This window comes from Condylura cristata, unplaced genomic scaffold (genome assembly GCF_000260355.1).
Source record: "Condylura cristata isolate star-nosed mole 26May11 unplaced genomic scaffold, ConCri1.0 scaffold00034, whole genome shotgun sequence".
Lineage (NCBI taxonomy): Eukaryota > Metazoa > Chordata > Mammalia > Eulipotyphla > Talpidae > Condylura > Condylura cristata.
In genome coordinates this window covers 13,879,090-13,893,217 of record NW_004567135.1, presented here as the reverse complement: position 1 = coordinate 13,893,217, position 14,128 = coordinate 13,879,090, and the positions used below count along the sequence as shown (strand labels likewise).

At 56.9% G+C, this 14,128-nt stretch overlaps 2 protein-coding genes across 2 annotated transcripts in view; both read right to left on the bottom strand.

Moving 5' to 3' along the window:
- Positions 1 to 3,879, bottom strand: part of GNB3 (guanine nucleotide binding protein (G protein), beta polypeptide 3) — a 7,151-nt gene extending 3,272 nt beyond the window's left edge. The window contains exons 1-9 of the mRNA XM_012732649.1: positions 3,793 to 3,879; positions 3,250 to 3,379; positions 2,925 to 3,011; positions 2,371 to 2,409; positions 1,132 to 1,238; positions 989 to 1,052; positions 701 to 863; positions 517 to 583; positions 232 to 433 (exon numbers count right to left, since the gene is read on the bottom strand). Of these exons, the coding sequence (XP_012588103.1) occupies positions 232 to 433; positions 517 to 583; positions 701 to 863; positions 989 to 1,052; positions 1,132 to 1,238; positions 2,371 to 2,409; positions 2,925 to 2,981 (699 nt within the window). The 5' untranslated portion in view covers positions 2,982 to 3,011; positions 3,250 to 3,379; positions 3,793 to 3,879. The remainder of the gene's footprint in view (positions 1 to 231; positions 434 to 516; positions 584 to 700; positions 864 to 988; positions 1,053 to 1,131; positions 1,239 to 2,370; positions 2,410 to 2,924; positions 3,012 to 3,249; positions 3,380 to 3,792) is intronic.
- A 481-nt stretch (positions 3,880 to 4,360) lies between these two features.
- Positions 4,361 to 13,801, bottom strand: P3H3 (prolyl 3-hydroxylase 3). Its single transcript, XM_004692566.2, has 15 exons — positions 13,759 to 13,801; positions 12,967 to 13,119; positions 12,458 to 12,659; positions 12,243 to 12,374; positions 11,559 to 11,695; positions 11,141 to 11,230; positions 10,120 to 10,172; positions 9,928 to 9,995; positions 9,710 to 9,834; positions 7,107 to 7,208; positions 6,632 to 6,782; positions 6,293 to 6,410; positions 6,142 to 6,217; positions 5,054 to 5,194; positions 4,361 to 4,899 (listed from the first exon to the last, which is right to left on the bottom strand). Exons 2-15 carry the CDS (start codon positions 13,048 to 13,050, stop codon positions 4,741 to 4,743), a joined length of 1,638 nt encoding a protein of 545 aa, XP_004692623.1. The 5' UTR covers positions 13,051 to 13,119; positions 13,759 to 13,801; the 3' UTR covers positions 4,361 to 4,740.
- Positions 13,802 to 14,128: the final 327 nt, after the last annotated feature.

The following is a 14,128-nucleotide window of genomic DNA, read 5'->3' as shown; positions in this document are numbered from 1 at the left end:
CACCCATTCACCTTCCTATTTCATCCACCTACCTGTCTGTCTAGCAAGTGTGGTAAAATGATAACTGAGATCATGGGGGAGTTTTATGCTATTTTGAAACTTCTTGGTAAGGTAGAAGCACTCAAAGTGGGGAGTTAGAAAGGGATGGGGTGTCAGGATGGATGAGGGTGTGTTGCGGGGTGGTCCCAGGGGGTTGGAGCACACGGCGGGGGGCGGGGAGGGGGTGCTCACACAGATGGCATTGATGTCTGACTCATGACCAGTGAAAGTCTGGCGGCAAGTCGCCTCCCGCACATCCCAGAGCTTGGCGCTGGCATCACAGGCCCCCGAGATGAAGAAACTGAAGTCGGGCGATACGGCCAGGCTCATGCAGTCCCCTGTATGTCCCACGAACACATTCTTCTGCTGCCCAGTTTCTATATCCCAGAGGGCACTGTCAGGAGGGGGAGGCTGTCACAGCGAAGGCCAGGACAGAGCCACCTCCTGAGTCTGTGCCCTGGCGCCCACAGTCCTCACCACGTGGTGTCCCCTGAGCTGGTCACGATATTGTTGTCATCCAGGAAACGACAGCAGGAGAGATAACCTGGGGGAACGGTGGGGTGTGGGTAAAGAAGCGCCCTGGCAGCAGAATCACAACCCGCCACCTCCTGAGCACCCCCGAGACCACCCTAGGGACTGGATGGGAGAGAGCCTGTCTCACCTGTGTGGGCCGAGAGCTCACGGCTGACCTTGACATTGCCCTCACGGGATTTGAGGCTGTAGATGGAGCACATGTTGTCCAGCCCCCCACATGCCACAAAGTTCCCTGACGGGGCGTAGGCACAGGTCATGACCCAGGAGGAGCGCAGCGGGATGGCGTGCACCTGCCAGAAGGGCAGAGACAGTGCTTGAGTTGAGCTCTGGGGGCATTGGAGTGGGGTTTTGGGAGGGGGATAGCATAGCACCCCATAGTGATGAGGGCATGGGGTGGGGGGAGCAGGGCTGGTACCTTATTGGTGGTATAGGTGTCCCATACAATCAGCTTCCCATCTTGCGAGGCACTCACCAGCAGCCTGGGGAGAGGGCACCATGGGTCACCCACACCTCTCCTTCCTGCTGCCACCCCCCCCTCTAGCCCTCCTCCAGCCTTACTTGGAGTCAGTTGCCCAGTGCATGGCATAGATCTTGGCCAGGTGTCCCCTTAAAGTCCGCCGTGTCCGCATCTGGACCCGTCCCACGACCTCCAGGCCAGACACCAACTGCAGCAAAGGGCATTAGAAATCAGCCGAGCAGAGATGCCCGTATGTAGGGCACTGCTACTGATCTGAACAAGTTTCTGTTCTGTACCGGGCTTTAGAGAAACACGTCCCTACCCTGAAGTGGCTTAGGGGGATGTGGGAGACACACAAAAATGGCCAGCAGTTTGTTGATAAATTTTAATGGCCTCCTGGCCGATGTGTTGGAGGGGTGAGAGAACAGGGCGGTGATTTTCACCACGTAAGTTCTCCCACCTTGGGCAATTGAGGTTGCCGAGCCTGGACTGGGGGTTCTCTGGCAAGCCACGGGGAGCCCCTCACCCCCACTGCAGCATGCCAACTCCGGAACTGGGCACCAGAGCAACAGCATGACCTCGAACCTCCTGAAATCTGTGGTCTATGCCCTTTAACTCAAACCAGCTTCCAGGTTTAGTCTGGGGCTGCAGCGTAAACCAACTGGCCTGATGGCTTTGTTATCTTAGGCAAATTACTTCACCTCTCTGAGCTTTTTTCTTCATCTGTAAAACAAGGCTTACAGCACCTACCTGACAGGGCTGTCCTGAAAATTCAGTGAAACTACACACTTAAGTAACTTAGCCCAGTGTTCGGTACTTGTCTTTAAACACTTGCTGTTACTATTAATATGTTAATAAGTTCTGTCTAACAATTCCACCAGCTTTAAAAAGCGCCATTCTTTCATGTAGCACCAAGAAAGAAAGATGCTGCCAGTTATAGTTGCAAAGCATCATTCACTGTTGGATGCATCTGGATTTCAGCGACGTCAGAGTGGGGAAATGTGCCATTGATTAAGTACAGAATTAGTCAACGAGCGATGAGACGCTGGGGGGCTTTATGGCTGACACAGCCCATTTCTCTGCTCACTGTCACTTTCCTGCCAGAGGCTGTGACCACACTTGATTATGGACAGGATGGGGCCACGGTCTGTGTCTTCCGCCTCCAATACATGCCTGGCCTGGAGCAGGTCTCATTACGTGTTTGTCGAATGAATGTATTAATGTTGTCCCTCATTTCGAGGACAGGCTGTACTGAAGCTTGGGCCCAGGCTGCTGCTGGTCAGGGCGCTCCCCACCCGTCCTCTTCCCAGGACCCGCCTCAGGGCGACAGGAGGCCTCACCTCTGCCAGAGTAATGTCAGCACAGGCTTTCCTGGCATCCTGAGGGGAAAACAGACATCAGGGGCAGGCGAGAGCGGGATGGGGGCAGTGGGGGCACAGGTCTCTGAGGTAGGCTTGGGGCTCCCGGGTTTCAAAGATAAGCTCCAAACGTAGGATCTCTCATCACTTTCAGATCTCTAAGGTGTTATTCAAAAGAGAATTCAGTGCCCTCCCTGGTGGTGCAGCAGGTTAGAGCACAGAACTGAGAAGCTAAAGCCACTTCAGTATGAGTTCAATCCCTGCCCTGGAGGTGACCACATGGCGTGGCAGACCTCTCCTGACCCCCCGCTGCTCCCCTCAGCAGTGTACTTCATTGATCTGCCTGTTCTGCTCCCCCCGCTGTCTCTGGTGAAGTCTTCATTGCCCCTGCACCTCTGGCCTGTACCCCAGTTCTGTATGCATAAATAAATAAATCTTAAAAAAAAAAAAAGTGAATTCAGCCCATTGGCCCCTAAGTCACGCTTCCTCATGTCCGGGGTTTTCTTGGGTCCCCCATGGGAGAGTTGTGGGGTTACTGCAATCTGCTTCTTGAGCTGCTCCGCTTCCTGCCGTAGCTGTTCCATCTCCCCCATGGCCGACAGGTTGAGGGGTAGCTCCGGCTCCTGCCAGGGACATAGGGTGGGTATAGAGGATCCCCAAGTGATATTTCTGTCTACACCCCCTACCAGACTACTCCTGAGGTAAAGTGCAGACTCCCAGGAATAGGGAAATGGTGGGATGGCCTGCATCACATTTCTCCCAGCCCCTCCAAGTCTGGGGTTCTGCGCCGCCAGCCCCAGCACTGAGCCCTCCCGATAGCCCCCAGCTCCAGAGAGCAGAGCCAGGCCAGCCCCCTCTTACTTGGGCTCTGACTGGACCTCTCCCAGCTTTCAGCTCAGGTTCCCGGTGCCTCCTCACGCCTCAGCTGCAACGTCCACCTGGCACCTGCCCCGGCTCTGCTGCCAGAGGAGCTGCCCTGGTCTGGCCCCGTCTGGAGGTGTGGAGCAGGAGGAGGGGGTTGGGGGGAGAGATGACACTGACAGGGAAGGTGGGGCCTGCATCAGGCAAATGAAATCAGCTGGCTTGGTGGGGGAGAGGACAGGGAGGGAGGAGTGTGGCTTTCCAGAGACTTGGGTGCCACTGGGGGAGGGGTGGAACCAGGACTGTGGGGCTATAGCAAGGAGCAGCCCCCCACAGTGCACCCTGAGAGGGAGGAGGGGCTGAAGAGGGGAGTCTCTGCAGGGGAAGATAAGAGCATCAGGCCCTGTGGGATTAAGCAATGCTGTGAGGATTAAGGGATGGGTTTAGGGAGGCGCAAGGGAGCAATAGCAGCCATAGCTCCAGTGGCCCCCCAGGCCCTGGGCCCCACCAACGGTGGTGATCACCGTGGCAGTCAGGCCCTACCTCGGAAAGCAGTTTGTGAGCCGGGGTGGGAGGATGAGGAGTGGCCCACTGTCAACACTCGAGGTTGTGTTCCTAAGCACAGGATGGTAGGGGACACTCGTGGATACAGGCGGGTGCTCAGGAGCTGAGATGAAAAGGGGCTGATCTGGATAATCCCTCTGGACAAACCCCCACCAGCTGCCCTGGGTCTGCTTCCGGGGGTGCGGGAGGTACACAGAAGGCTGGGCAGGCCTGCCCCCTGCTTTGAGTGGCAGAAACAGCGCAAGAGCAGGGCGATCTCAGTCTGGGGTTTGGTCCTCTCATGAGTCCCAGGACTCCAGGACCCTGCTGGTGGTCAGGCTGCCCTAAGTCTGAGCCAAACCCCGAGGGGGAAGACAGAGCTTAGGTGGAGGCCCCAGGGGCAGCTGCCAGGGGGCTGAGTTCATCTGCGTGAGGAGCAGATGGCAGAGATTTCCCTGACAAATCACAGACTGGTGCTGCCTCTGGAAGGCTGAGTCTCCCATCTCCTCCCAGGTCACCACTGCCACACCCACCCCAGAAAGCTGGGGATACACAGCACTGGGCCTTGGCCGAGGATCTTCGTGTTCTTTATTGACAAGCTAGGGGAGGGAAGTGGGGTTATCCTCCCTTCTCATCCTCATTTCCATCAGTCAGGTCCTACCCCCTGCTGTTTGTTTCCAGGGAGGCAGAGGGCCGTCTGTCTGTCTGTCCTAGGTCTGGATGGCCATCGGTCCGGGTCTGGCCTGGCTCCCCAGGCCTGTGGACTCGAGACTAGTATGTGACAGCCTCTGAATCCAGGGCTGCATAGCCCTTGTGATCCCCAAGATGGGTGGTGTAGGACCCTCTGCTGGTGCGCTCCTGCTTCTTAAGGGTTTCTCGTGGGTCCCGGCATCCAAGCAGCCCATCACAAGCCAAGTGGCCACGTCTCCAAACAGCTGGCTCGGACCCTCACAGCTCCTCTCGAACCCGAGGCGGCTTCCCAGGCTTGCCCTGGACCCGCTGAAGCCTGAGACTGGGGGCTTCTGGGGAAGGGTCTCTGGTGGACATTTCTTCCTCTTCCTCCTCTTCCTCTGACTCGTGCAGCAGCTCTTTGGCTTCTGTCCACTCCTGGGGGTGGGGAGGAGAGTGCAGCCCAATGCCCTGCCTCTGCTCTGCCCTGAGGATACTCCCCGATCATCTCAGCCCCTACTCTTCACCCATCAGCCTGCCCACCCCCCAACACCGGGAGAGCGACAGCCCTTCCTACCCCCGTGCCCCTCACCTGCTCCCTGTGCTCAGGTGCCCAGGTATGCCACAGTGCCAGGGCGCAGCGCCGTCCCCTCGTCACGGCCCAGACCCCATGGGGGTTCTCCCCACCTGAGCTGAAGGCCACGAGGCGTCCGCAGCGAGGACGAACCCGAGCCTGGGGCGGGGAGGGCAGGTTCAGCTCCAGGGATAGGCCCTTGGTCACTCAACTTGCCCATCACTTCCCACTCCTGAATCCTGGGAATATCGAGGCTAATAGAAAATGGTCTCAACTCGCAGCATGAACCCCAGACTGAAGGTAGAGTGTTGGACCCCAAGGGGGGGTCCATCGAGGGCCACTATTGGCGCCCCCCTTTATCCACCCCAGATTTTTCCTGTTAGTATCAGGGTAAGTGAGCTGAGGGTATGAGTGCAGGTCCAGCCCCTGGTACTGGGAGGAGGATCTTGGGGACATATGCCATCCCCGGAGGGCTTGAATCAGAGAGCTGGTGGGTAAGCACAGAGAAGGTAAGTGGGTAAGACAGCAACAGACAAGGGGAAATCACAGCCCCTCTCCCACACAATTCTAGTCCCTGGTTTCTATCTGGAAAATTCCATTATCCAGGAATGGAGGGAGGGTTAACAACACCTCCTAATGCTTATTGTTCTTCACCACCAGGTGCATCATCCAAGTGACCTGCCTCTGAAAGTAGATACTGCTATTATAACCTCCATGTAGGAAACTGAGCCTCAGGAAGGTTAGGAACCAAAATGTGAACTCTGGTCTAAGGCCCAGCCAAGCTGCGTGGTCTCGCTGTGGGGAGGGAGGCCTACTTCAAGGTCCCACTCCTGGGATAGGGACATGTAGGCAGGGGTTAGACTGAGAGGAAAAGACTGGAGGCAGGGTCTGGAGGGGGTGCTTAGAGATCTCCTGTGGCGGGGGGGGGGCACCTCTCAACCTCTGTGAAGAGAGCCCAGACATAGACAAGGGGTGGAGAGGGTTGGGGAGGCCTGTAAGCAAAAGGCCAAGGTGGCCCCAGCCATTTCCCTGCATTTGCCTCCACGGACCTTCTGTTTTGAATCTTGACCCCACAGCTGGGCTCATCCCTACCCCCACCCACTCACCGTCACGGTGACAGCGTCAGGTTCTGTGAAGAACAGGTCCCCACCCTGGAAGTCTTCATTGAGGTAGAGGAGTCCACTGAGGGGAGGAAGACAGGAGGCCATGAGACCCCAACCCAGGTCCACCTGGCTGGCCCCCAGGAGGGCCGCCCACCTGTAATCCCGGTAGGTGTAGGCTGGGGGCTCCGGCCAGCACTCTCCGGTGTCGGGGTCCAGGACACAATTGTCAGCATGCACCGGGTGACTCAGGTCCATGCGCTGCTCCTGCTCGCCTAGGAAGCAGAGGGGTGTGGTGAACCCCTCTGTGACCCCAGGCCCATCCGCCACCACCGGCGCTGCTTTGCAGCTGGGGCGTTGCACACGGGCAGGGAAGCCAGGCCCTCACTTGAGCAGGGGGTCGGCATCATTTTGGAGTTAAGACTGAAACCTAAATTTGGGGTGCTAGGAGTGCATGGTGCCCAAAGTTGGGAGTAGCTCCTGGGCCCCTGATTACCTTCAATGGCACTGCGGCACACCAGGTGGGTGAAGGAAAGATGCAGGGGCCGCTCAGGAGAGAAGTAGGCCTGGGTCAAGGTCCGCACACGCTCGCTGGCCTCCAGCAGCAGCTTAGCCGCCTGCCCACGGACAGCGCCAGCCTGGGCCAGCTGCAGGAAGGGAGTGAAAGGCCAGAAAGCGGGGAGACCCTGAGAGGGTGATCTCAGAGCTGCCCCACTTCCACCACTTGCTACCCCCAGGTCAGGAGTCTCTCAGCAGCCAGCTCCGTCCATCAACCTCCACTGCCCCTTCTGCCGGCTCCCTGACAGCAATGCAGCCCCTGGGTCTGGGAGGACCCCTCCTCAGCCCTGGGGGCAGGACTCGGGCACTTTCAGTCCCAGGAGAGGCCTCCAGGAGAAGCCCAGGCCCTGGTGCCCAGCTGACTGTGCATCTTCTCCGCACAGGGCCAGGCCGGGCCTGAGGCCTCTTCTCACCTGTGCAGCCTTGAGCACTGTGAGCCCCTCGAAGCGTTCATGGGGGGTGTGAGGGGAGCGGCGGCCACGGTAACCCGACCTGGTTCCATCCCCAGCAGCATCCTAGGTAGGGAGGGAGTTGACTGCAGTCGCTGTCCCCAGGTCTAAGGGTGTCACCCGCCGCGCTCCCTGCTGGGCTAACCTCTGACCGCTCCCCTCCCTGGAAGAGGCACGGAGTTCTCCGTGGTTCATCTTCTTGGGAAAAGTGACTTTTTCAGAGAATGACAATCTTCATGTCACTTTCTGGCAAAGATCTGGACTCATACTCCCTCAGGAGACAGTGCCCAGAACTCTGGAGAACTTCCTGTGGTGGGGATGGGTCCCTGAGAGTGTAAGGGTGGCTGGGGAGGGGGGCGGAAGGCTTGCATTTCTGTGGCAGCCGACCCCAACAGGAAGGTCAATTGTTACTTCTTGGGGGAGGGGACAGAGGACCACTGTGGTGGCTGTCACTCACTCCCTGATTGCTCTCCACTTGACCTGCTCTTGGAGAAGTGAGAATCCCAGTTACCTAACCACACAGGTGACTCATCATCTGCGGGGCTCCGGGGATTTGAGGGCCCTCTCCTGACACTTATTCTCTTGTCTGCTTTTTGAAACTCCAGTGAAGTACACGGTTACCTAGTTAACCCTGAATATAAACCTCATCCTTGAGAGGCCACCTAGCCACCCAAGCCCTCTAACCTTCAAGTCTAGTATTTGTTTATTCTACAAATTTGTACTGAGTGCCTGTATGTGCTAAGTTTAGTTCTAGACACTGGGATACATGGCAAAGTCCCTGCTCTCATGGGTTTCTATCTCGAGGTATAAACAAACCAGACCAAATCAGAGAGTGGTAAGTGTGATAAAGAAAATGAAAGCAGTGTTGAGAGGCACGGTTTGGAGACAGCTAATTGACAAGTGACAGCTAAATCAAATGTTATACAGGAGGCCCTTGAATATCCAAGGGAAAAAAAAATGTTTCGGGTAGCAGAAACAGCAGGGGCAAAGGTCCAAGGCCTTGATGACTCCAGTGTGATCAACAAACAGAGAGAAGGCCCTGGACGTTGGCACAGAGGTTAAAGTCTCACTGCTCTCGGGCTTTGGCCAGCCCCTGTGGCATGAGTTTGAGTCCCAGCCAGAAAGCTGACCCACATGGCGCAGCAGACCTGTCTGGTCTTGCCAGCTGCTCCCCTCAGCAGTGGATTTCAGTAGATCTGCCTGTTCTGCTCCCCACTCTGTCTCTGGTGACACCCTATTTACCTCTGGTCTAATCCCCAGTTCTTGTATGCATAAATCAATAAAGATGAAAAGCTTTAAAAAATTAAGGAAGGTCTTAGACTCCTTCCTTCGTCATCTTCCACATAGATTGAAACTTTACTTTCTTTGTCTTTGATTTTCTAAGTATTTCTCATCTGCCCCATCTCTTCATTCCCTTGAAATGAAGACCTAACCTAAGACAGAGGCACTCCAGTTCTTCAGGATGGCGACTAAACAGCCTGCTTAGAGGTTGTACGGGAACACCAAACTCTAACCCTGACCACAGTCTGCAAATGAAGTCCAAACTCCTTGGCAGGAGAAGGCAGGACCTTCACCAGCTCTGGCCCATCCCTATGCAGCCTCTGGATAGCACACACCCTGAGGACAAATAATGATGTTAGCCAATACTGAACACTCCAACATTCTCCTAAGCTCTTCACCACGTCGTGACGCTTACAAACCCTACAGCCGAAACACTGCTTAGCTCCACTTTACAGAGGAGGGAACAGGCTCAGTGCTGTTACCGTGCAGTGCCCAAGGTCACACAGGTAATTGCTGGGACTGGTCATGCCCTCAACCCCCGGGCTCTTCCACTGTCTCCAGAATACCCCTGTGCTTCTCCCTCAAAGCCTGACTTTTCTCCTCTTCTCTGCCTGGTTAGCTCATCCCTGAGAGGGTGCTCGGATGCTGTCCCCTCCAGCGAGTCTTCTGTGACTTGGCATTTTGGCGCTTCTATCTGGATGAGCACATACTTCTTTTATCAGACTTACCACCCGCTCTAATTACGTGTCTCTGCATCTGATGCTGTCTCTGCCCAGTGTGTTTCCATCTACCTCTCACTGAACCTCATCATTCTGCGTACACACCACAGGCCCTCACAAGCGTGTGTTGCTGATGAATGAGCTAGCCTAGAATGAAGATTGACGCTTCCTAACAGGGCAGACTGAGGCAGGTAAATATAAATCCTTCCACCCAAGCTAGGAACAGAAGCCACGGGAGAGGAAAGAGCGGTGGCCCTCCACTGTGTCATCAGCCAAGTGATAACTAAACTCTAGGCTGACTGAGGATCCTCACGCCTTTTTAGGCCACAGCATTGTTTGTTTTGTTCTTCCTCTCAATTTCTAACAGAATTCCTTTGGAAAGAATATCTACCCCTTGATGCCTCGGTTGAGAAGATGAGGACATTGTCCCCAATTGGGAAGCAGTGGAGAATCTGTGAGGGCAGAACAGGGAGCAGACCAAGAACAAGCAGACAGGCAGTGTGGCCGGGGGTGGGGGGGGGGCCCGCCCCGCCCCCAGGCTACCTGTGCCACCTCCTCTCTTCTTACCTTGGCCAGCTGCAGCAGCACCCCGCACTCAGCAGGCGTGAGCAGCCCGTCCAATACTACCCGCTCTGACCCATTCAGCTGTCTCGCGTCCTGGGTCAGGGTCACTCCCTCCAGGAGGAGGACATCTGTAGGAAAGGGACAGGGCAGAGAGCTGAGGACTCCTGAGAGCTGCCTCCGTGCCCTCCAGGCTCCTGCCTCCTGCTCTTTCAGGAACTTACCCTTCCAGGCGGTGAAGGGCTTGGGCTGAGGAGGTTCATCATCCCAAGGCCTCTTCTCTTGATCCTCTCTCAGGGGTGAGAGACAAGCGGTTGCATGGGGCCGTGTAGGCCCATCTTGCCCAGACCCTGCCTCTAGGACCCGCCCCCTTTCCAGCATAGGCCGGGCCCCTCCTGAATCAGGCCATCTCCTACCTGAGCTTCTCTCTAAGTGCCTCAGGGATGAAAGCCGATGGGGTCCAGGGGTCCTGGGCGGTCAGGAAAAGCAGCATCACCTACCAAGCCCAGCCTGGCTCTCTGACCTCAAACTGCACTACTGCATCAAGGTTCTCCTGCTTCTAGAAGCTCTCTAGAGGTGGGAAAGCCCTGACTCACTGTTGGGTGCCCTGGTGCTGGGCCAAACTGTAATAATAACCCAACAATGACCACTTAGATAGCATGGCGTGCCAGGTGGTATTCTAGCAGCGTTAGACACAGAGTGGAATTACTGTGGAAAGTCCACCAGTCGTCAACAGATAGCATGAATGCACCCAGTTACAGCAGGATTCTGAGACAGAGGTAAAGTGTCACGCCCACGATCACACTGCTAGCGAGTGACAGGTTGGGGATTTGGACTCGCTTGGAGGTCCACACTTGGAGCCAGCAGTTCTCAAGCAGGGTGACTGTGCCTGCCACATCAGGTAAAGTCTGGGAACACTTCTGATGGTCATGCTCAGAGTGCCTTGCCGTCTTCTGGGCCGAGGCCAGGGAAACTGTTTAATGTGCAGCACCTAGGGCAGAGCCCTTCCTCTCTCAACAGTGCCAAGAAGGTGGGGAGCTCCTATTTTATGTTACAGGACTAGGGGTGAAAAACAGCTGCAACACAGCAGTGGCCCAACTTTCTGGAGCTTGTAGCAAATGCTATGCCTGCAACAGGCCTGTGAGACTGGTGGGCCTGTACCAGTTATACAGATAAGGCAACTGAGGTTCAGGCAAGTGAGGGTCCACAACTGTCTGGGAGCAGCACCCAAACTGACACCCTGCCTGTAACACCCCACAACCCCACAATGTGCCTTGGACCACAGGCACCTGCCTCTGTTCCTGTGAAGCCTTACAGGGTTGAGAAAAAGTTGCAAACTGAAGTAACACAGACATGTAGGGCATTACTGTTACTGGACGGCAGGGGACCGTTGAGGGGGGCTGGCAAGCAGTGAATCCCACAAGGACCCTTACTCACGGGGTCACTGAAGCTGGTCCCCAGATGCTCCATGGCATAGTAGAGCTGTTTCTTTTCTCCCAGAGACCTCTGGATGAAGCGCTGAATATCCTGAGACAGAGACGACAGTCAGGAGAAGGGGCTGACGTGGGTCAGGGAGTTAGACTGGATGACAGTGTGAGCCCTGGCTTTAGCATGCAGCCTGCATGCTCCTTAAAGCCCTCACCATGCTCCCATGCAACTTTCGAGCTGGGGTTTGGGCTCAGATATAGAGTCTGAAGTGAGGAGCAGGAGTGGACTTAGAGGGTAGATGCTGGACTCAGGCCTTTGATGATCAGATATGTAGCCCCAAATTGGGGGGAGTGCTAGGTGGGGGAGTACTTCTCAGGATTATTTGCTTGATTTAGAGCTACATCAAGGGAAGTGAAGGGAGGGGTACCTCTCTGGGCCCCAGGTCTGGTCTCAGCTCTCCCAGCTGGGTCTGGTACTGGTTCAGAGCCTTCTTGGCAGCCTCATCATCCGGGTAAAAGAGCAGGACACTCAAGACATTTTCCACAGCCTGGGACAGATTCCCCACTGGAGTCGGACATGGAGAACAATGATCACAGGGTGGACACAAAGGTGGACAGACACAGAGCCCCAGAAGGTGGTCTCCCTTTGCCCACCTACGCCAAAACCCCCATGCCAGCAGGGGGTCCATTGCTTCTTTCCAAAACGTACTCAAACATACCTCAGCTGTGAGGGGGAGAGTTGAGAGGAAGAGAGAAGAAAATAAAGGTGGGCGAAAAGCAGCGAGGGCACTGGCCAGGCTGGAGAAGGCCCTGCAGGAATGTGTGGCCCAGCTGGAGAGCTGCCGGGCCCCTGTGAAGGGCCTGAGGAGCAGCAGAGGGAGGAAGAGAAGGAGCCCATTTGTGACCCATCTCCCGCGCTGTCCACAGCGGCCCCAAAGGAGAGCCAAGTAGTGTCCTCCTGAGTGGTGGCCCCCATGGGCCCATGACCAACTACAGATGCAGAGACACAGAGAGGGAAGGAGAGATGGGGCTCAGGATAGCATCAGAGACAAGCTTCCGCCTTTCCTGTGTCCCATGCCACTAATCCCAAGGTTCGCCCTTCCCCAACTCACCCTGCGCGTGGGCCTGGTGCAGCCGCCTCAGCTGACTGGGAAGGAAATCGGGGACAGGGAAACTGCGACCAGGGCGCGTGGCTGTGTCCCCCACACAGCGCTGCCGACACTGCAGGACACGGATCCAGTGCCCTGTGGAGGACACACGGGCCATTCAGTTGGTGCCACACACCTGCCCTGGCACCATGCTGCTTCCCACATTGCCAGTTCCTTACTTGCAATGGCCTCATAGAGGCCTCCCTGACTCCCAGCCCCTTCTTCCTCCTCTTCCTCCCTCTGTGGCTCCTCAGGCCCCTCACAGCTGGCCCGGCAGCTCTCCAGCTGGGCCAGGCTTTCCTGCAGGGCCTCCTCCAGCCTGGGCAGTGCCAGTCCTGCTTCCTGGCGCCCCAGTAGCTCCAGGCCAGTATCATAGGCTGCCTGTTGGGGAAGGAAATGGTCCGTTACCTGAGTTCTGGGGGAGGGGGCAGCAAACAAGACGGGGAGGTAGACATATGTATCTCATGTGGGACATAGACCCCAAGTCTCGCTTCACCTCGGCATGTGGCGGGTGAGGTGGACCTCAGAATCAGGATGTTACAACACAGGGCTCTCAGGAGTCTCGGGAAGGAAACTAAGTCCCAGAGAGGGACTCCCCATCCCTGGTCATGGGGGAAAATGGGCTCAACAATGGGCCCCAGTTCTGTGAGAGACCGGGGTGAGGACAGGGGTTTGCTGAGGGTCTCACCCAGTATGGGGGTGTCTCCAGGTCCCGGAAGCTCTGGGGCCTGACCCCCGACATCCGTTTGTATTTGGCCATGTCCTCCCGCATCTGCAGGTGTGTCGGGTTCGCCACAAAGAAGGTGTGTGCTGCAGCTACTGCCAGGTCCAATTTCTTCAACTGAGAAGCAGGAGGAGGGAGTCAACGCCCTGAGGTGGGGGTGTCAGACCCACGCCTCCTCATCAGCCTCCCACCCTGAGAAATAACCCTGGCCTACACCCCTGACTACTGCAGAGCCTCCTGGAAGACATGTCAGTCAGAAGTGCCCTCTTTCCAACCACTAGATGCCTGTATGTTGGGGCCCTTAGGAGTCTGGGGCTCAAGAAAAGGGGTCTGAAGTCCTTGGGGTGCATGGGATGTGGGGCTCAAATTCTCGGGTCCGGAGAAACGGTGCAAGAGATGGCTAAGTGGGGTGGGGAAGTGGGGGAGAAAAGCAGAACCCGCGGGCCTCTAGGACCCAGAGCTGAGGTGTGTGTGACCAGCGCCCCTCTCCCCGGCCACGTAGGCTAGTAGGCTAGGCGACAGCGACAGTACCAGCTGCCCAGGCTGCTCAGGCTGCCCAGGCGCAGCCACCACGCCCAGCTTCCTAGGCAGCGGCTGCCCAGGCCACCTCAGCCTTGCCTCCCTCCTCTTGCCTCCCTTGTACCCCAAGCAAGGCTCACACAAACGCCAGCGCCTCCTCTCCTGACCCAGGACCCCTCCTCTTCATTCCTAGACAGAGGAGGCGCTCACCCCGAAATGTTTCTCAGTAGAACTTACTAAAATGTCAGGTCCCTCCCCTCCATCTTCGATCTACTTTCACTCTGCCTCCGGCTACCCCCACCCCAATTCTAACTGAGCGCCGTTTCCAAGCGGTCTAGTGGTACCTCGTGACAAGTCTCGGGGACTCACTCCGGATAGAGGCGGCCCGCCCCCTCCAGGCCCACCCCGAGTCCCAGGGCGCCGGAACCCGCCCCCTCCTGGCGAGCGTAAAGTAGGGCAGCTACGTGGGTGCTGGGGTGGGGGGCCCCGGCGACGGCCCCGGCAGCTCCCGCACCTGGTAGTAGGCCCTCTGCAGGTAGTTGTAGGGCTCTCGGCGGCGGAAGGCGTCCCGCAGCGCGCTCCCCACGCGGAGCCGCGCTGCGCCCCC

What these genes read in the sequence shown, in the direction of transcription:
- P3H3 (XM_004692566.2), bottom strand. Translation starts at nt 13,050, where the DNA reads ATGCGGGAGGACATGGCCAAATACAAACGGATGTCGGGGGTCAGGCCC. An exon ending in GCACCAGGCCCACGCGCAGG is followed by an intron (nt 11,696 to 12,242) that starts GTGAGTTGGGGA and finishes GTCCGACTCCAG; the next exon opens with TGGGGAATCTGTCCCAGGCT. An exon ending in GCACTTAGAGAGAAGCTCAG is followed by an intron (nt 9,996 to 10,119) that starts GTAGGAGATGGC and finishes CTCACCCCTGAG; the next exon opens with AGAGGATCAAGAGAAGAGGC.